Below are 18,081 nucleotides of genomic sequence, written 5' to 3' on the forward strand. Positions count from 1 at the left end.
TAATGTCCTTGGTGGATTCGCTATGCTACGTATGCATGTGTCGTTTGTTTAGCAAAATGAGTAATCATAATGGGATCGGTTATAGAGGTTTATTTTTATGTATCGTTGTATAGAGATTTGTTTTTATGTATCGTTATTAAGTTTGTCATTCAGTTATCAACCTGAAATGTATCCATGCTCTTGTAGAACCATCACCCATGTCCACCCCCAATGCCGGGAATCAAAATTCGCCCTTCATGCTGCTGTACTGCATGAAGGGTTGACAGATTTTCAAGTTGGAAAATTGTTTAATTGTTTGAGGGGTCTTGATTTTTCCTTCAGCGATAGAGAAATTCACTGGATTGTGTAGGTGTATTCTTGGGGAGAAGTAAAAGAGTTTTCCTGCAAGTTTTAAACACTTTCATTTCATTCAGTTTCTGTAAGCACCAAAGATGTGGGATCTGCCCTGTTTTTTTTTTTTTTTTTTTTTTCGAAGTGTTAAGTGACCAAGCTTCCAATAAAGCTTTCCTACCATAGTTTTTGTCATCCATATGCTTACTTTGACCCAACATCGTACCAAGACAACCAAACCGTCCCTATTCCTGCATAAAGTGGATAGGCCAGCCAGTCAGAAAGCAAAAGCACAAAAAGATGTCGTGCGTGCAGTGTGTGAGGCCGCTGGACGGCCCTAGGTCTGATCCACGCATCCAACCGGCGCGCTAATGCAAGAGATGGGACAAGGAGGAACCAGCAGCGGGACCGCTCCGGTCTGGAGCACCCAGCAATAGCAGCTGTCCACCGGTTGAACAAGACATCGTCCATCCGTGTTTGCACAGGACCGGCGCCACTTGATCTGAACAAAAGATGTATTTTTGTCCAGGGGAGTTTGAAAGCGACGGGAGAGAGCAAAAGGAAGACAATAAGTTAAGCTTGATATAGAAGTACGGGTGGAGGGAGAACATAGAGATGTGTGTGTTATAAGTATGGGCGTAGATAAATGTGTAAGGTGGTAGTAGTAGTAACAAGGATGACCGGAACACAAAGCTGCATGGAATGGGCCGACCGAGCCACGGCGAATGAATGGAGATGAAACAAGATCAAGGGATGAAGAATGAATGAAGAGTAATAAACAGGTACAAAGGTATTAAGAAAGCACCAGGAAAAAACAATGATCACTTGTCTGCAAGTGACATCAAAAAGTACAAAGGCCCCTTTCTACTTTGGTATGTCACTTGTTGGCAAGTGATCATTCTTTTTCCCTGGTGAAGGCGACCAAAAAAAAGAGGGAGCAGAAAAACGTCTCTCGGAACACGACCACGGCCAATAAATATGAATAAAAGTAGTAAGAGTAGTAGTAGTAGTAATAAATAGGAGCGATTAGTAGTAGGTGTTGTTGTAAGTAGTAATAGTAGCACACATAGAACACACAAACACAAAGAAGGAAAGGTGAAGTTTTTTGCACTTTAAGTATATTATATATGTAAAGGGTTTGCGGGATGTCAGTTACACACATGAAAAAAGGGGGCGGGGGGGGAGAAACAGTAACAAAAAGAATAAGGAAATCGTTCTTTTCTGTATGAAATTGTTCTCTTTTGGGATTAATTCAATAGGGTCGAATGATGATCGAGAAGAGTGAGGGGAGAGGAAAAGAGCGCGAGGGGGGGGGGGGGGGGATTATTGCCTCCTGTAGGTGGTGAACCCGGGTGGAGAAGGCAAGTCGTCGTCGGGGCTCGGCGAAGTTTTGAACGGGTTGGCACTGCCAGTCTGCTGGTGGTGGTGGTGGGGGAGATTTGAGGAGGGTTGTAAGGGGGGGAGGTTAGCGTGAGTAGGGCGGTCGACTCTACGCATAGCGCCCATCGAGTCGGGGACGGCGCCGGTGTCGGAGAGGGTGACGCCCCTGGCGAAGCCGGCTTTGAGCTCGAGCCCATTGGCCCCACCGCTGCCACCCAAGACGGTGGAATGAGACGAGGACTGCTGGTCGTCGTCCGGATGGGTGCTCTGGAACAGGTGCGCGAACTCGTGGTTGGGCGACACCCGCTCCTCGTCCTCGAACGGACTGTGGCCAGTTGACTCGTTCGTGGCTGCTTTGAATGCGGGCAGGATCGGCTCCCGACTCGCCTCGAAGTCCGTCATCCGTCCCGTATAACTGTCGTGGCTGGTTTGCCGTGGGGGCATTGTATTCCGCGGGTGACTCATGTAATAACCGCCCATCGAGACTCTCGACTCTTCTCGAGCCAGGGGCTGAGGTAGCGACAGTTGCTGGATAGAGGGAAGTCGAGTACCGTAGGGATCGCTGACTGTTGCACTACTCCAGTTGTCCACACTGCTATTGAGACTGTATCGGCCCGAAGGCGGGGCAAGAGCGGGGCCGTTACGGAAGCCAGTTTCGTTGAGAGTGCCTGATTGCTCCGACTTCCACCGACGTTCGCGTTCAAATTCAACCCAGCGTTTCATCGTAATGTGCGATGAGTCGAATTCGCCCTCCTTGTCGCCGTGTGCTTTCTCTTTCGCGCCGTCGATCTTCCGCGTCTCTCCCCATGTGAAATCGTCCATGTGGAAATAGGCGTAGGTGGGCAGGATGGCGTTCCAGATTGGAAGGGACAAGAGGTAGACCAGCATCCACCCGACGTATGCAATTCGTCGGGAGGTGATGACAATCAACAGACCGGGCAATCCAAGAATGAAGGCCAGGAGGATCAGCGAGATTATCGGTTTTTCCGTTCCGGGTATGATCGTCAGGATGATGATGTAGCCCGTAAACGAGATGGCGGCGGGCAAGACGAGCGTTCCAACCAATTCCATTCCAATAACAAATTGCATCGAGAAACAAAACGTCCCACAGAGATCCCGAACAAATAACAGCTCAAATAAATTGTGTATCGTCGAGTTGATCCATCGTCGACGCTGAGAGAGCAGGACTCGAAATGTGTCGGGGACGATTGTTTTGCATACCGCCTGCGGACAAAACATCATCTTGCGCTTCGGGAACGTTTTCAACATGAGCGTTGTCAAGAACCGGTCTTCTCCGAGCAGCAAGAGATTTTTCGCGTGTAGAGTGTCCACGACGTTCTCGGAGTAATGTTCGACAATATCGGGGTTGGCCAGGATGGGTACCCAGTACCCCTCGCCACCCTTGGGTGCCTTGATCCGATACATGGAGAAACATCCAGGCAGACAGGTCACACCTCCGAACATAGATTCGAACGATTTCTGCAGATGATGAGAGATGTAATATTCAAAGACTAGCGGAACGCAATGAGACTATCAGCTGTCATGTCACTCTGGCTTACTCCGAGAGATTACAAGAGATCATACCTTGGATCATGGTCACCCAACTGTCACTCTTGTTGGCAATCTTGGTCTCCCCACAAAGGCCCATGATTTCGGAGTCTCGTACCATGCATGCAGCCATGCGAGACACGGCGTCCGGGAAGACTGTTGATAGACCATCATTAGCGCATGTCTGAGGATAAAATCGAAAAAGCAGTTCACGAACCTTTGGTATCGGCATCCACCATCAAACAGATCTCGTAATGATCCGGACTGACGCCAGTAACTCTCCAGATAGAGTTGAAGAATTCGTAATCGAACTCCGTCATCCGTTCATCAAACATCACTTTCTGGAGGAAGCTCATCAGCAGAACTTGAGAATCTCGTTTCCCACGGTTTCCGGGCTTAGACTCGTGCTGTTCGTCTGCGTTACCGGTCTTCGAAATCAGGATCATCGGGACCCTTTGCTGCTTGGCCACTTCGACGGTGTCATTGTCGTAGGAGTAGAAGCCGCCATAGACCTCGGCCATGTTATGTCGCTTATGACCATCGGCAATCGCCACATAGCTTTTCGCCTCAACATCCTCAGGTCTGACAATCAGATCCTTCATCATAGACAGACAGATTTCGGGGGTGGTCATGTCATTGCCTGACCCCTTAACTTTCCCATCAGCGATGACCAGGATGAATTTGTGGGAATTCGGATAATCAGTAGTGGCGAGCGAGTCAAGCGTCGTGCGAAGACCTTCGACGGATTCAGAGTACGCAGTGACCAGACAAATCGTATGAACAAGGGGGAAGTTGAATGGTTCGTAGTCCGGGGGAGGCTGTGGGACGACGTTATAGAGTGGAAAGGGGCAGCCGGGCGGTTGACTGATGTTAGAGCCTTCAGTGCTCCCCCCTCCACCGCCGCCTCCAGTTCCGAGCAGGAAGGAAGAGCGCCGCGAACCGACGGCCTGACTGAGAGATGCTGCGCTGTGGGATGGATTCAAGCCGCCGGGTGTTGGAGGAGGCGAGTTCTTCATGGCGAGTCCGGTCGGCTTGGTTGGAAAAGCCATCATGCTTTTCCGGTTCATTTCGCCGACATACGTGCTCATCGGGCGAGCCCCACCACCAGCCACACCCAGGCCAGAGCCGCCTCCCGGCTTGCCCATAACGGTGAACCGACTGGTGTTAGGGAGCAGGGACTTCTTGGCACTCCGTGCGTTGGGACGATATCGGGCAGGCGCCGGGCGATAGATATCGGAAGACCAGGTCTCGATGGCAGCTGCACGCTGAGCTCTTTGCTCAGCAGTCTCCTTGCCGAACGAGCCAAGTCGCCAGCCGAAAAACCAAGCAAACCATACCGCCATCGCCCATTTGATCAGGACAACTCCTATGATGACAACCAAGGATGCGTATAGGACTACCGTCGAAGCTACACAACCCAGTGTGTTGGTGTCGATGTAGCCTACTTGAATGATATCCATGAGACAGCCGCCGAGTTGCTGCCCTCCAGCCCGCAGAAGTTGCATTGTGATGTCTTGACCTGAAAAGGGATTGTTGCTTTGCTTCAAATCATCGAAAACCTCGGGGTACGTGACTTGACTGCGATCAAGCCAATTGAGAAGGTCCAAATCGAGCACGATCGAATCATAGACTACTAAGTTCCGGCTCGAGTTCTTCAGGTCGTCCCACGTATAATAGACTTGGCCCAGGGGTTTCATATTTGCAAGGGCTTGTCGAGCGTTGTCCTTGGTATGACACAGTCGACCTTCGGCATAGCCCTGGTAATTGATTGAAAACAAACGAAGGAGCCCACTTAGCATGTCTGCTTCTATAAAGACGGCAACTGAGAAGGACGTACTGTTTTGTTGACTGCACTGGCACCGTGCTGACCATACAAATTGCACGGGAAGTACCACGAAAGCTTGCCTGATGCATCTGTTGGAATGCCAGTCCTAGGCGCCGGGGTGATGATGTCTTGACACCGCTGGTTGACACGCTGGAACAAGAAACTGCCATCCATCCCGCCAGCATTGAAAGCACTGTAGGCCGGGTTGTCACCCCCAGTAATTCCGGGTGCTGCAGGGTGCTTGAAGTTGTCGAAGTCATACGTTTCTCCGTGGAATATGATCATGCCGGGTTGGATTGAACCGCTGTGATAGCGGAGGGGTGGTTTTCCGCAAACTGTCTAAGATTCGTCCAATTCATGGAAGATGAAGAAAAAGGTCAGCCGAATAGCAAACAGTATCACAAGTCATAAGACGACTCACTTGAGTAAACCCAAAAGTTAAAAAAGCAACGGCAGCCATGAGGGTGAAAATCAGAAATAGAATTCCCATCTTCTCTCTCCAGGCACTGACTCGGTCGGCTGACTTGATTCCACACGTCGAGAGTACAAATGCTGGGAAGCAACAGGTGATAGCACGGCAGTAGATGGCCCAGGGTGAGACGGGCGGTTTAGGGATTGAATTCTAATACCAGGCATCGAACCAGAAAAGAATGTGAATATTGTTGGAAACAATGAAGATGGGACAGGATGCACTGACCGTCTCAGTCAAGTCGGTGGAGGATTTACGCTTCCTGCCGGTTCGTCGTAGTGTTTCTCCTCGTTTGAGGATTGCTAGACCGGACTCCTCCGCTTCACCAGGCCGACGGGCGAGGATACTTTGACCGCGTCGGAGGCCACCGGCGCCGGCCGAACGAGCGCCGCCGCCGCCGCCACCACCACCACCGAGACCTGAGTAGCCTGAGGGCGGGGCTGGACGACCGAGGGCGGCCATGAGGCCGGCACGACTGGGGCCGGTGTTGATAGGACCGGGTGAGTTTGAGTTGGGAGAGTGTTCTTCGAGCGGGTGAGGGTGCGGGTCGAAGGGCTGCTGAGCCAGGGCAGCGGACCCGTCGATGGCCGTTGCACCGGTATGGCTCACCTCGACCCGGCCGCGCTCGTCAGCTTCCATGGCGGCTGCGTGGTTGCGGTAGTTGTAGAGACGATGGGTGGGGTCGATGGGAGCACGATCTGGACGGACGAGCGATTTCTTCCGGCGCATGTCAGGGTTGCCGTGTTGAGGAGGGGCCAGATGAGGGTGAGAATCATTGCTCGACTGGGCCACTCCGAAACGGACGCCTGATTTGAGGGTGATCCGCGATGCTGGATGGAGGATCGGCTCGGAGGGGTCGAGGTGAGGGGGAGAGTAGGATCCCTGTTTTGAAACCAACAAGGATCAGTTGAGGTGAGTATCCGAGGCCGGTTTGGTGAAGAGAAGAGAGAGAGAGAGAGAGAGAGAGAGAGAGAGAGAATGAGTGTGTGATAGATTGTTGCGTTACCTCATCCTTCTCGAGATTGGATTCCCGGTCGTCCTGATAGCGGTTGTAAGCAACGTTTTGATGGATCAGAGGGGCAGTCCTTGGCGGTCGGAGGTCGGGCTGAGAGACGAAGGGAGATGAGAGGGGTGGTTGCTGACGCTGGGGTCGGTTGTGAGGGGGCTGGTGATTGTGCGGGGTGGACATGGTTGGTTTAATTCTTTTTTAATTACAAATCGGAGAGGATGTGTGCAGATAACCGTGGGGAAGAGTCGGGGGAACGAGTGACTGTATGTGTGTATGCCGAGGAGATGTTTGAGGGGGGCCGAGGAGGATGACGGGATGATTCGAGGGGGGAGGGGACGGTCGAAGGGAGGCGGGTTTATCAGTTGGGCATACGGTCAGCGGGGCAGTCGAGCGAGGCAAACAACCTGCGAGTTGAGGTAGTCGGATCCACAAGGGCTAATATCGATGCCGGCCACAAGCTAGAGCCGATGAAAAAAAAAAAACGATGGGATAAGGAAATCAATCAATCAATCAATCAATCAATCAATCAATCAGTTTCAAGATTACGAGCGGCAGAAGCGACAGGAAGAGGGCCGAATGAAAAGAGGGAAAAAACGAATGAATTGTTTGTATGGGGACAGTGTTTTCTTGGGGGAGAGCACGACTGTGACTGTGGAGCTGGAGCTGGATGGGAGAAGAAGGAGGAAGGAACTGACCAGAGGATAGTACAACTGGTTGTTACTCTTGGAGGGGGGTTACAGGCTGGCGGGTATGGATATATGCCCAAGACAGCTGGAGGTCTATGTACTTATTTGCAGAGGTGCGAAGAACGCAGGGGGTGCTCAGCCAGCGCTCTTGACGACTGAGCTCGGGCTCGCAGAGAGGGTCGGATCGATTGAGGGTCTCTCGGCTTGGAGCAGGAAGACCGGCTTGGGCGAGTGGCAAGGTTCTTTGGTCGGCTATCCGAGAGCTGGTTCGCTATGGAAGAAAGCGAAGAGTCGAGTAGTCAGATAATTGGCAGCAATCAGATAGACAGCATCAGTCTTCAGAGCTGGCCGACATACAGAGCTCAACTCAGGAGAGCGGGCGGACTGGGCGGGCAGGGAGAATGTGGGCTGGAGGGAGACTGGGGTGGGTGGGGAGGTGGGATATTGGCTGGAGATCCCAAGGGTGGGTTTGGCTGAGCCTGAGCGAGATGGCGAGCGAGGGGGACGGTGGAGCGCCAGGTGGGATGGACCAGCCCAACTTCTACGGGTCTACGCTCTGCTGACAATCTACTGCTTCCTGCCCGGCCAGCCATCAATATGGTTTCCTAGGGAGATCATGGGCGATATCTGTCGGAAAAGAAACACATCTACATATGGCAGGGATGCCTGATGATCTGTGGCCAGCTCCTCAGGCTGAGGATGTTGGGAACAAAAGCGGATCGGCGCCCGCCAGAAACTCAGGCTGAACTGGTTTCTTTCCTCGAGATGATCATCACTTGTCTCAACACTTGGGACGGGCGCCGGCCGCCGGGAGACGCCGAGCACATAAAGCCCGATGATCCCAGTCCGGCAGCCGGCCAAGGCCTTTCCTGGGCTTCACCCGGGGCACTTGCCACTACTTCCCACAAGACTCCGGTCTCCTGGCCTCCCGAGGCGGGCGGCCCTGCATCCAGCTTCCCATCATCATCATTCCAACTCCCGCGTGCTCATTCGCATCAACCAACTTTGCATTTCTACTCGCCATCGTCCTCGCCCCCGGCGGCCTTCGCAACAACAACAACAATCTGTAGCCGCCGTTTTATATCACCAGCGCGGCTGTATTCCCAGATCGAAGGTCGGCAAGGTGGCCTTTCCAAAGGCCGCGGATTGATGGGCTAATAGAGAGACACTTCGCGGCGGCCACCACGAACAAAGATAACCATAACGACGCGCACCGTGAGCCGACAACGAGAGTCGGGCATATCCTACAAACAGGGAACGACTGTGTGTGATCCCAGCCGGGAAGGCTCGACCCACCCAGGATGGCGACGACTATTTGCTGATAAAGAAAGGAAATCGCATTTGCTGACAACACGCCCGTCCTCCTCTCATATCCACAACCTCCACAGTCAGCTCAGCGACCACAGGCCGGATCGATAAGGTCGCTGGATCGGACACCGAAGTCCACAATCAAACTCGCCCAAGTTCACCAAAATAAAACGGCTGTCGGTGGCCGGAAGAGGTGGATATCCGGCACAGGATGGGCAGGATTTAATTTGAGAGGACATTCTCTGCACGTTCGTCGCTTGTGGTCCTCCCCGGGGCGTCCCCGCAGGACGCTGGCGGCAGACACGGCGCCAGTGCTGAACCAAGTCCCGGCCTGAGGCACTGCGATACAACCAGGCCTGTGTGCGTGTATACCCCGTTCAGCATTGCCGGAAGAAAGCATGTTCAGCTTGAACTTTCAACTGCATGGCTCCCATGTTGTCCATTCAGGCTTCGGTGCCGCACCCATTCCGGCAAGCCTGGATAGATAAGGAGGACTTTCAGGGGGTCAAGCATTCGTGTGCACCCCACCCCGACACTCTGCCTCATCCAGTTTTATCTTGCTTTTCTTCCCTCATCGAACACTAGATGTTTATCAGCTATGTTGAATGAGAAACAGATCTCACTGGTTGTTTTTTCGATATCCCAAAAGAAAGGCAGACATATGTATTTAGATGAGAAACATCAAGACTGTTTTTTGTTTTTCAGCATGAGGAAGAGTATTACTGTCAGGAACGTTGGGCGCATCTATGAATGTATTTTGGTTGACAGCTCGTTAAGAAAGGTATCCAAGTGACGGGTTCACAAAACTACCATTTTCTGCACATCAGGATATTAAATATGGTTGATGTCGGACACACAGGACACGGGACATCCAACGTATCACAGGCACGAGAGCTAAGAAGTGAAGAATGAAAAGTGACCAGACCAGACAAGCCCACAGAAACATGAAGAAAACATAAGAACACAACTCAGGCTGCGGCAGAGAATGGATTCACTCTTTCTTCCGGCTTTTTACGACGTGCAATCAGATGACATGGTAGGCAGGAGAAGCGCTTAGGCTTGGAAGACGTTGGCAGTAAGAAATCTACTTTGGGCTTTTGGTCATAACGCGACCGATTATTTCCAGCTGGCTTGGGCACATCGGGGACTCGAACAGTAGATTCCAGCAGGTCTCTCTGGCTGGAGGTGCGGATACTCTGGACCTTGACCAAGCGCGGCCTTTTCTCCTGGGGGTCAGCAGCAGGACTGAGTTTCTTCAGCCGCGGCTCTTCTTTCTGGGGGGTATCAGAAATCTTGATGTTTTGCACTCGGAGCTTCTTGTCGCTGGCGAGCTTCTTGAATGGCTTTGAAGGCACAAAAATCTCATCTTCTCTTATCGTGTTCAGACTCGGGCTGTACTTCCCGCGTGCGACAGGCTCCACGATATCAAATGTAATCGTTCCGAATTTCAGACCGGTATATTTCTTGAAAGAACGCTCCGCGATTCTGGCCATCACGGAGTTTAGCGGGCTTGCATTATGATTGGCGTTTGCGAATCGTGGCGGGCTTGCCTCTAAACTTGAAGGGCTCCCGTTTGAAAATCTTGGCGGGGTCGCCTGAGGGCTCACCGCCTCTACTGTGTATCTGGTAGGGCTGCGGAGACCCACAACCTGTTTAAAGTCCAGGGCTTCTGATAACCAGCTCTTGGTCCTAGCATTAGACTTGCGAGTTGTCACCATCGCTTGAATCTGATGAAGCAAGATGGCCTGAATCAACAAGACTGCGGCCAAGTGTGACTTCATTTGGTGCTGGTGGATGTTTCAAAAATAACGAGATAAAAATCAGGTGATTAGATGTGGTTTCTTCGTTTGATGTAGGGAAAATAAATGTCAAGATAAGATAAGCAAAAAAGGATCTGCCTGAGAGTCAGGACAACTTACGTATTGGTTCAGTTTTGTTCGAGTGATGGAAAGCTGCTAGATTCCTGTGGACGGAGACATTATGATTAGAATGATGGCGAGCAGAGTAAATCCTACAAACCAAGTCACGAGAAATAAAAACCGGAGATGATAATGCTGCGGAGTTGACAATGCGCAATTATAAGACAGACAGATAATTACCTGTTATTTTCCAGGATTCTTGTGTCTTAATTTTTTCAGTACTTTTTCCTGACTTATCGGATCTCGGGATGGGGATCAGAGCTGTGAGCGATTTTTTTTGTGGGGCGGAAAGAAGCTTGGAAGTCAAGGAGCGGAATTCAAAAGTTCGAGAATATGGCGAGTGCCGGAGATCGTAGGACTGGTGTTATGTAGCTGGTTTTACGCATCCGAGAATTAAGATCTTATCTTGACAAGCTGGCCCCCGTGAAACACCAAAAGTCTAGAACAGATAACACAGTTTGTAACTGTGTCTCGCCTAACTCACCAGTTGAAGGGCATGAAGCCCCGTCAATCTCGGAGGGTCTGGCGGCCCTACAGGACTCGCCGGTGACAGGCCTTGATCAGCGCTATCCGTCATTGGCCCACACATGAAGGTTCCACTGGGATGGATGACTGCGGACACTTCGAGGACTGACATTTACAGCTTTCCAGATAGGGTTTGAGATCACTGGATTCGAAAGCCTCATGAAATATTCAGGTGAAATTGAATAAGGATTCAGAATCGTGAGTAGGATCTGCAAACATCAATCCAGAAATCAAAAACAAGTCAGAAACCTTCCTGGAGACTGCAAAACGTCATAAACGGTCACGTGTGAACAGCCGTAGATCCTGTATTACCTGATCCAAGTGACAAGTCTTCAGTTTGGAGTCTTCAGTTTGGTCTTCAGTTTTTGACACCAGTAGCACGCCCATAGTGAATACAACCTTAGAACTCTAAATCTGATTCTGAAGTTTTGGATATCTTGACCTATATTTGTCCTTATCAATTTTACGACCCATCCAGCTTGGTTTCTCTCCTGACATGGTGAAAAAACCCCTTGTCAAAACCTGTCAGGCAAAATTCCCTACCTTTATTTTGACTGATTCAAATTTAAATCATTGAATGAGGATCCATTAGGGGGTACCATAGCAATAGAATCCAATTTTGCATTTCAATGTCAATTTATATTTCTCAAAATATGAAATTTACACAAGCAGTATTGCTGAAACCAGCGGTGATCATCTTGATAATGAGTAACACTTGGTGCACCACTCTTGGGAAATTTAAATCCCATGTCAATTTGTGAAATTTGTGTCTATGGTACTGGCCTCAAAGGGCTTAGATTTGGGTGGAGTTTGGGAGGGGCGCGTGACCCAGATTCCGTGGAATCCATAGAATTCACGGAACAAAAAAGCCCCCCCAAGTAGACTCTTTAATGAAGCCTTTCCTGTGCGCAAGTCTGGGGCTTCAAAATATTAGCTTAGTAGCTAGCTACTGTTCACAGGTGTACCTTGGGTCTTTAACTTGTGTTGCCCTACAACTTCAAGCAGCTTTGACTAAAAGACAAGTAACAGGTCAGAACAGGGAGGAGATGAGGCAGAGCGTGTAAAAATTTCATGGGAGACATGAGAGCGGATTTTGGTTCAAGTGGTATATTTTCCTGTATAATATTTGTAAAAAAACTACGCATTGACAGTAAATGGATGGTCAAGAAGGAAAAAGAGCAGGTGCTGCCATTATTTCAAGATCTTGGTATATAGTTTTATTGACTTTAATCAATATATGTACTTGAAATCTGGATGTTGGTCACCCAGATGGTCCCATGCTTGGGCAGCTGCTACGTCCTGTTCGCTTGTGCCTTGTGGCTCGGCCTTTCCGGAATTGAAATTTTGAAGAATGTCGTTCCTTCTGGCGACTTTCTGTTTTTGAGCATAACGTAACCATACCATGTTCGATACGGAGCAGGCTATGATCAACACTCCTCTGGTTGTATCATCGAGTCAGCCACGTTGCAACAGCTGGATTCGAAGACGTATATTGTTTATGATGAATTTCTAATCAAATAGTATGACTTACAGGAATAGATTTATTGCTGTCGGAAGGTAGTATCTTGGCTTGTGACCCAAAACAAAAATCTATTGTCCACAAGAAAGTTGAACCCAGTGAAAAATGTGTTTCCGGTCAAACCACGTAATCCTGAAGCAGAAAAAAGGAAAGAGTAGACTTGCCCAAACGCTGAAGAGTCCACCTGAGTTTGCCACCATGGTTCCCAGGGCGATAGCGGTTGCTTTGCGCATGTGGGGTTCGCTGTTGTCCGCTGTCCAAGCCGCCAGGCTTGGTCCCACACCATATGCACCAGGAACTGATAAAAACAAGGATCCATATCTCACCTTTTCCTGCCCTGAAGCATAAAAGATTGCAAACCCGATAATCGAAAGTGCTGCGCTGATGCTACACGCTACACCCCGAGACTGCCGGGAGTCCGACCAGTATGATAACCCAAGCAGGAATAGGAAAGCTAAAGCAAAGGGTGGGACTGCGATTTGAATTCAGATAAGAATCATTAGTAGAGGATCGATTCCATGAAGTTGATGTCATGAAATTCAGAGGGAGAGCTTGAATACCTGAAAACAACTGAGTGGCTGAGGGAGAGTAACCAAACTATGTATTCAAGACAGGCTGTTAAGTCGGTTTGCAATTGGCAACAACCTCAAAAAGGGGATAGAAACTGACTGAATTGACAACTGCAACAATTGAGATGCGCAAGTCAACAAGTTTGAAGAGTTTTCCCGATAAACTTCAAATAAAAAATACTTACTGGTAGGTGTAAAATAAGCCAGACTATTGGTGTTACCTGCGCATGCAAACTGTGCCACATTCAGGAGGACAACATGAGGACTTTTGAAAGCTTCCCAAACCTGGCGCCCAGTTGATTTGGGTGGATACTTTTCGATGGAGGAAGTCAAAAGCATCAGGCTGGAACTAGCCGACGAGGCCGTCTCTAGTCTCGATAAAAGATGGCTAGGTAGTTGAGAGCAAAGGTAGACTCTTCAGTGGCTTTGTATCCGAATCACTGGTATTATTTGTCAAATAACTAATGAAAACTGACGCCTTTTCTGCTTCTGTTAAAATCCACACACTCTCGATGCGTGATGGCAGAACGAAGAATCCAATTATGCCAAAAAGCACTGTCACAAAACCTTCGATCTACCCAAATCAAGTAACCAGGTTGAGTGAGATGTAGGCAAAGATAAAAGTTTGTAGAGACTTACCAAAAATACCCAAGACCAACCAGGATGTCCCCAACGACCGTGAAGCTTGATGATCTCAAATGTCAGCAATCCTGACACCGCTCCAGCTATACAGATTGTACCCCAGAACAAGGCAATACGAAATTGCATCTCGGTCCTAAGATTCCAAAGAAGATATGATGATGAAAAACTGTATCAGTCACCCAAACACTAAAAAGTGCTATACGGACCTGGTGTAAAATGAGGATAAGTAAAGTATAATGGCCGGATACAGTCCACCTTTCAAGGTGTAGAAAAGATATCAGAATTCAAGTGGCCAGGTCGTCGTTAAAAACCTGATCTCACCCTCAACCAAGCCCAAAAAGAACTTAAAGTGGAAATGCAGAGATAAAAGTTCTTTTGGTCACTTCGTCTTTCCACATCGCAAGCAACTACTGTGAATAATTTGATTCTTAAACTTGAATAAAAGTGCTGACTAACCTGGACACAAGAAGTCCTTGATAACTGATCACCCAAGTAATTGCCGGAGGACATAAATACTTGAGAAAATCACAATCAAACATTGGAGGACTAGGTGAGCTCGTGCTTACCTAGTAACCAAGCCTTGTAAGCAGGTTATCAGTCCCCAAATGGTAACAATCAGTGGGATTTGAATACCAGCGCCGATTCTTTTTACCTGTTGTATCACAAAAGATATATAAAAAAAAACAGACATAAAGGGTTCAGACGTAAGCTCAAGGGTAAAAATACACCAGCATTTTTGAGATTAGTGTTTTTTTGTTTGGAAGACAGACCAATAAGTTGGAAGGGAGCTCGATAAGCTGTGCTCAATTGAGACCAGTCAGTCTACCATTCATTCTTCGTCTTGAAGTTAACAATCAACTTAACTATGTAAGGGCTGTTATGCCATTCGCAAAAAGAGAAAGAACAATGTGAGCCTTAAAATGATACAACTATGCAGCAAGATTTTCAAGAGTGCCCTGGACATAAAGATGAGAAATTTCATCACATGAATGTTATAGTCAATGCCATGGAGAAATCATGATCGGTCATTCTAAGATCTTTCTGGAGGCCTAGTGTCATGAGGTGGCAAGAGTTAGACGGGCAATCTGCATTCAGTCAGGTCAAAAGAAATTGATAAATTCAGCGGTACCGTACCGATGATTCGTACATTGCCTAGTTTTTTCCAATGCAGGGTAAGTATGAAAGTGAATTGTAGATTATTTTGGTCTTTTTTCAGCCCGCCAACCAAATCAAACCGAACACACCAAGATTGGATCGATCCAAGAAACTCAGGAAGTAGAAAAGACCCAAGGTAGGTATTAGCCTGCACTCAATAATGAATAAATCAGAATGGCTCCATGAACCCATATAATGGAAAGTATTGTAAGAGTGGGATTTCAACCGACAATAGATCCAATTTCAGTAAGGCGCGCTTTTGCTGTGGCGTTTTGATGGCCGGGATACTGCGCAGCTTTTCCTCTTCCCTCATCAAGTCGTCTGAGTTTTCGGAATCCAACTGGGCATTTTTATCGTCACGGACGTCCATTCTAGAAATAATTGAGAATGGAGAAGAAATATCGCTCGATGATTTGAAAGTCCGACTCGCGAGTCGAAGGCGAACTACACGGGTATTGGAATTCCAGAACTGCAGAAGGATTGAATTCTAGAGTTGGTCTGTTACCGTTACCAAGATTCTCATGAGTTGCGGAACCGATTAGCTTACAAGAGTCGGCGATAGCCTTGCAGCCAAAATCAAGGATCACGGGGCTCAAAGGTAACGAGGATGTCAATCGAAGCCGACAGCTTACAGCTGAGTAGCACCGCAACTCCGTTCTTTTACCGGGAGTGCAACGGGAGGTGGGATTGGTCCACGGGGCCGTTATGCACATATCTCCTGCGAGCGGGAACAGCTTCCCTATACCGCGGATACAGCCGAGCCTACAAGAAGCGTACACGTCAATCTGCACAGCGGGGCGAGTGGGGCATTAGCGAGGCAACTCCCGAGGCGCAATCGTGGCCCGGCCAAAGCAATACGCCCTAATACGCCACCACGAAAGGGCTTTGGCCAAAGGTCGTCGATGCGTGTATCCATCGGCGATACCGACGCGCCCCACCTCCCTGGTCTCCGAGGCGTCTTCCATAGCCGGCGTCGCGATGAACGTCCTTGAACGTCTCGCCGGATCGCCCCCGCTGTGATGCGTCCACACCTGCGTCCCGACGCAAGATGATGCTGTATGATTGCCATTGGGACGGCACACAGGCGCGCCTTAAATGATCCCTCCGCGCCGACCGCGCTGCCAGCTGGTAGCGTGAAAACAAAGCCACCTACTACAGACACCGTTTTTCACCTAGCCTAACTAAGCCTCTCGAACGGAGGGGGGGGGGGGGGGGGACCCCCACGTCCTGAAGGGACTCTCCGTAGGAGATTCGGAGGTCGCGCTTCGCGCGAGGGCGCTTCGCGCCAGCCCAGGCTGTACCAGGGCCCTCCGAAGTGGGGGACTTGTGTTAAGTTAGGTTTTTCACAGGATCAGGCATTTGAGCCCCAGGCCCGTCCCCTTACCACCCTCCTATGTGGCCCAGGTGACCCAATGCCAAATGAATATGTAGTGTTAGCCCAATGTGAGCGCCGCTACGCTGCTTACACTAAGTTACAGAAATTTTTGAGGAAAAAAGTCTCTAACAATCTCTGTAGCGTAGAGCTGCTGTCACTTTTTGTGGCATATGGGCATAGCAATAGTGCAGAACCGGAGTAATTGTTCCACACTACTGTAAATCATAGCAGAATTCTGCTTCACTATACCAAGCTAGTGCCAATTTTATTGTGGCTGGCCCAGTTTTGCTAGAAAAACCCAAAATAAAAATTCTTGACTTTGGGTTTCCTGGATCTTTCAAAAATCTCTAACCAGTGTGTAATGGTCATGGGATTGTGAAAGGACCAGCCTTTGATTTTTCAGCTCCACATACATACGCGCATAGATGATTGTGACATTGGTAAAGTTCAGCCCACATGCATGTGGATGTAGTCCTCACAAGAGAATAAAAATAAAGCACAACTCGCCAGCAGTTTGTTCAAAAAAGCCAGGATGTCTAGTTGAAATTTGGTACATCACAGCCAATCTTGACTTTAATCATATTCCCACCATATTTTCCCACTTTTTCATCCCTTATTTCAGCAGAATTCTAGGAAATGACTGCCTGTTTGGTGGAAAAATATCCATTCAGGTGGTCCTTTCACAGATCTCTAACCAGTTGCTACGTTTCATGAAGAAGTTAAATTCCCATCCTGTGATTTGTCACCCTCATGTATGTGCATACATGAGAATGACATTGGGAATATTGAAATAAGCCCACATGCATGTGCATGTAGACATCATAAAAGAGAACTAAAGAAAAAACAACTCACTAGCTGATTTGACTGAAGACACCAGGATTTCTAGCTGAAATCTATCTCATACCCCACCTTTGAATCACATGCCCACCATATCTTCATACTTTTCCATCCCTTCTTTCAGCACAATTCTAGATCATTCCTGCTTTTTTGACAGAAATCCAGACATTTAGCTGGGCCTTTCACACCTTGCTAGCCAGGGTGTATTGTTTATGGAGGTGTGAAAGGCCCAGCCTGTGCTTTTGCACCCAAGTTTCTGCGTGTGCATGAGGGTTCCATTGGAAAAGTGAAAGCCAGGCCTACAGTTTTGTTAATGCAAATCAAATGAAATGTAACCCAAGAAATTATCCCAATCAGCAAACAGTCCAGCTTGAGTCATGTTTTATTTTGGCCACAGTGTCTTACTTGTTCCAACTGATTTCCATTAAAGTTCCAGCTGAATTGGAATTCTAGTTTCTTTCTGGATGATTTACTGATTGATTTCAAATAATTTACAGATTATTTCCAGCATTGATCATTATTTGTCATACTATGCTCACCGCAAGCCTCCAGCACAGTTATGGAATACAATTACCGTATTTCACTCTCTGGAGAGTGCAACAAAAGCTCCCCTTGTGTATCTAAATTCTAATAGGCAAATGGAGTACTAATCTATTTCTTGATGTAATTAGAATTTGTTTAGGCCCTGTTTTAGTGTGTATCTTTTGCATGAAATCCTGTGTCAAAGTCCACCAAAACTTGATCAGGTGTCACAAGAATTCACATTACAATGCTTGCCACATATTATTGACAAACTGGGCCTCAGTATATAAACCAGTCATTTGACCATATAAATTAAAATGTCATCCTCAAAGTTGGAGTAATAAGGTGCTGTTGTGGAAGGTACAGACACCATTGGTTTTTCCAAGTATGATCAAATTTCAAAGACCCATACTAAGATGACTACATACTTCAAACTTGGAATTTCATAAGGAAGGACAATTTT

The 18,081-nt window shown here is 48.4% G+C and overlaps 6 protein-coding genes across 6 annotated transcripts; 1 reads left to right on the forward strand and 5 right to left on the reverse strand.

Annotated features, from left to right (window-relative positions):
- Positions 1 to 1,653: 1,653 nt before the first annotated feature.
- Positions 1,654 to 2,532, reverse strand: PtA15_8A652 (uncharacterized protein; the record flags this gene model as incomplete). Its single annotated transcript, XM_053172104.1, has 1 exon — positions 1,654 to 2,532. One exon carries the CDS (start codon positions 2,530 to 2,532, stop codon positions 1,654 to 1,656), a length of 879 nt encoding a protein of 292 aa, XP_053023301.1.
- Positions 2,533 to 3,265: 733 nt separating this feature from the next.
- Positions 3,266 to 6,741, reverse strand: PtA15_8A653 (uncharacterized protein; the record flags this gene model as incomplete). The annotated part of the gene is made up of 6 exons (XM_053172105.1): positions 3,266 to 3,414; positions 3,476 to 5,015; positions 5,096 to 5,422; positions 5,505 to 5,705; positions 5,781 to 6,434; positions 6,559 to 6,741. The coding sequence occupies 6 exons, from the start codon at positions 6,739 to 6,741 to the stop codon at positions 3,266 to 3,268; spliced, it is 3,054 nt and encodes a 1,017-aa protein (XP_053023302.1).
- A 537-nt stretch (positions 6,742 to 7,278) lies between these two features.
- On the reverse strand, positions 7,279 to 7,840 carry PtA15_8A654 (uncharacterized protein; the record flags this gene model as incomplete). The annotated part of the gene is made up of 3 exons (XM_053172106.1): positions 7,279 to 7,518; positions 7,605 to 7,726; positions 7,801 to 7,840. The coding sequence occupies 3 exons, from the start codon at positions 7,838 to 7,840 to the stop codon at positions 7,279 to 7,281; spliced, it is 402 nt and encodes a 133-aa protein (XP_053023303.1).
- A 106-nt stretch (positions 7,841 to 7,946) lies between these two features.
- On the forward strand, positions 7,947 to 8,724 carry PtA15_8A655 (uncharacterized protein; the record flags this gene model as incomplete). The annotated part of the gene is made up of 3 exons (XM_053172107.1): positions 7,947 to 8,361; positions 8,409 to 8,462; positions 8,636 to 8,724. The coding sequence occupies 3 exons, from the start codon at positions 7,947 to 7,949 to the stop codon at positions 8,722 to 8,724; spliced, it is 558 nt and encodes a 185-aa protein (XP_053023304.1).
- Positions 8,725 to 9,523: 799 nt separating this feature from the next.
- On the reverse strand, positions 9,524 to 10,336 carry PtA15_8A656 (uncharacterized protein; the record flags this gene model as incomplete). Its single annotated transcript, XM_053172108.1, has 1 exon — positions 9,524 to 10,336. One exon carries the CDS (start codon positions 10,334 to 10,336, stop codon positions 9,524 to 9,526), a length of 813 nt encoding a protein of 270 aa, XP_053023305.1.
- Positions 10,337 to 12,229: 1,893 nt separating this feature from the next.
- Positions 12,230 to 15,254, reverse strand: PtA15_8A657 (uncharacterized protein; the record flags this gene model as incomplete). The annotated part of the gene is made up of 14 exons (XM_053172109.1): positions 12,230 to 12,437; positions 12,531 to 12,589; positions 12,689 to 12,990; positions 13,079 to 13,115; positions 13,253 to 13,453; positions 13,560 to 13,661; positions 13,727 to 13,862; positions 14,296 to 14,381; positions 14,500 to 14,526; positions 14,594 to 14,603; positions 14,715 to 14,778; positions 14,864 to 14,881; positions 14,974 to 15,032; positions 15,115 to 15,254. 14 exons carry the CDS (start codon positions 15,252 to 15,254, stop codon positions 12,230 to 12,232), a joined length of 1,449 nt encoding a protein of 482 aa, XP_053023306.1.
- Positions 15,255 to 18,081: the final 2,827 nt, after the last annotated feature.

This window comes from Puccinia triticina, chromosome 8A (genome assembly GCF_026914185.1).
Source record: "Puccinia triticina chromosome 8A, complete sequence".
Classification (NCBI taxonomy): domain Eukaryota; kingdom Fungi; phylum Basidiomycota; class Pucciniomycetes; order Pucciniales; family Pucciniaceae; genus Puccinia; species Puccinia triticina.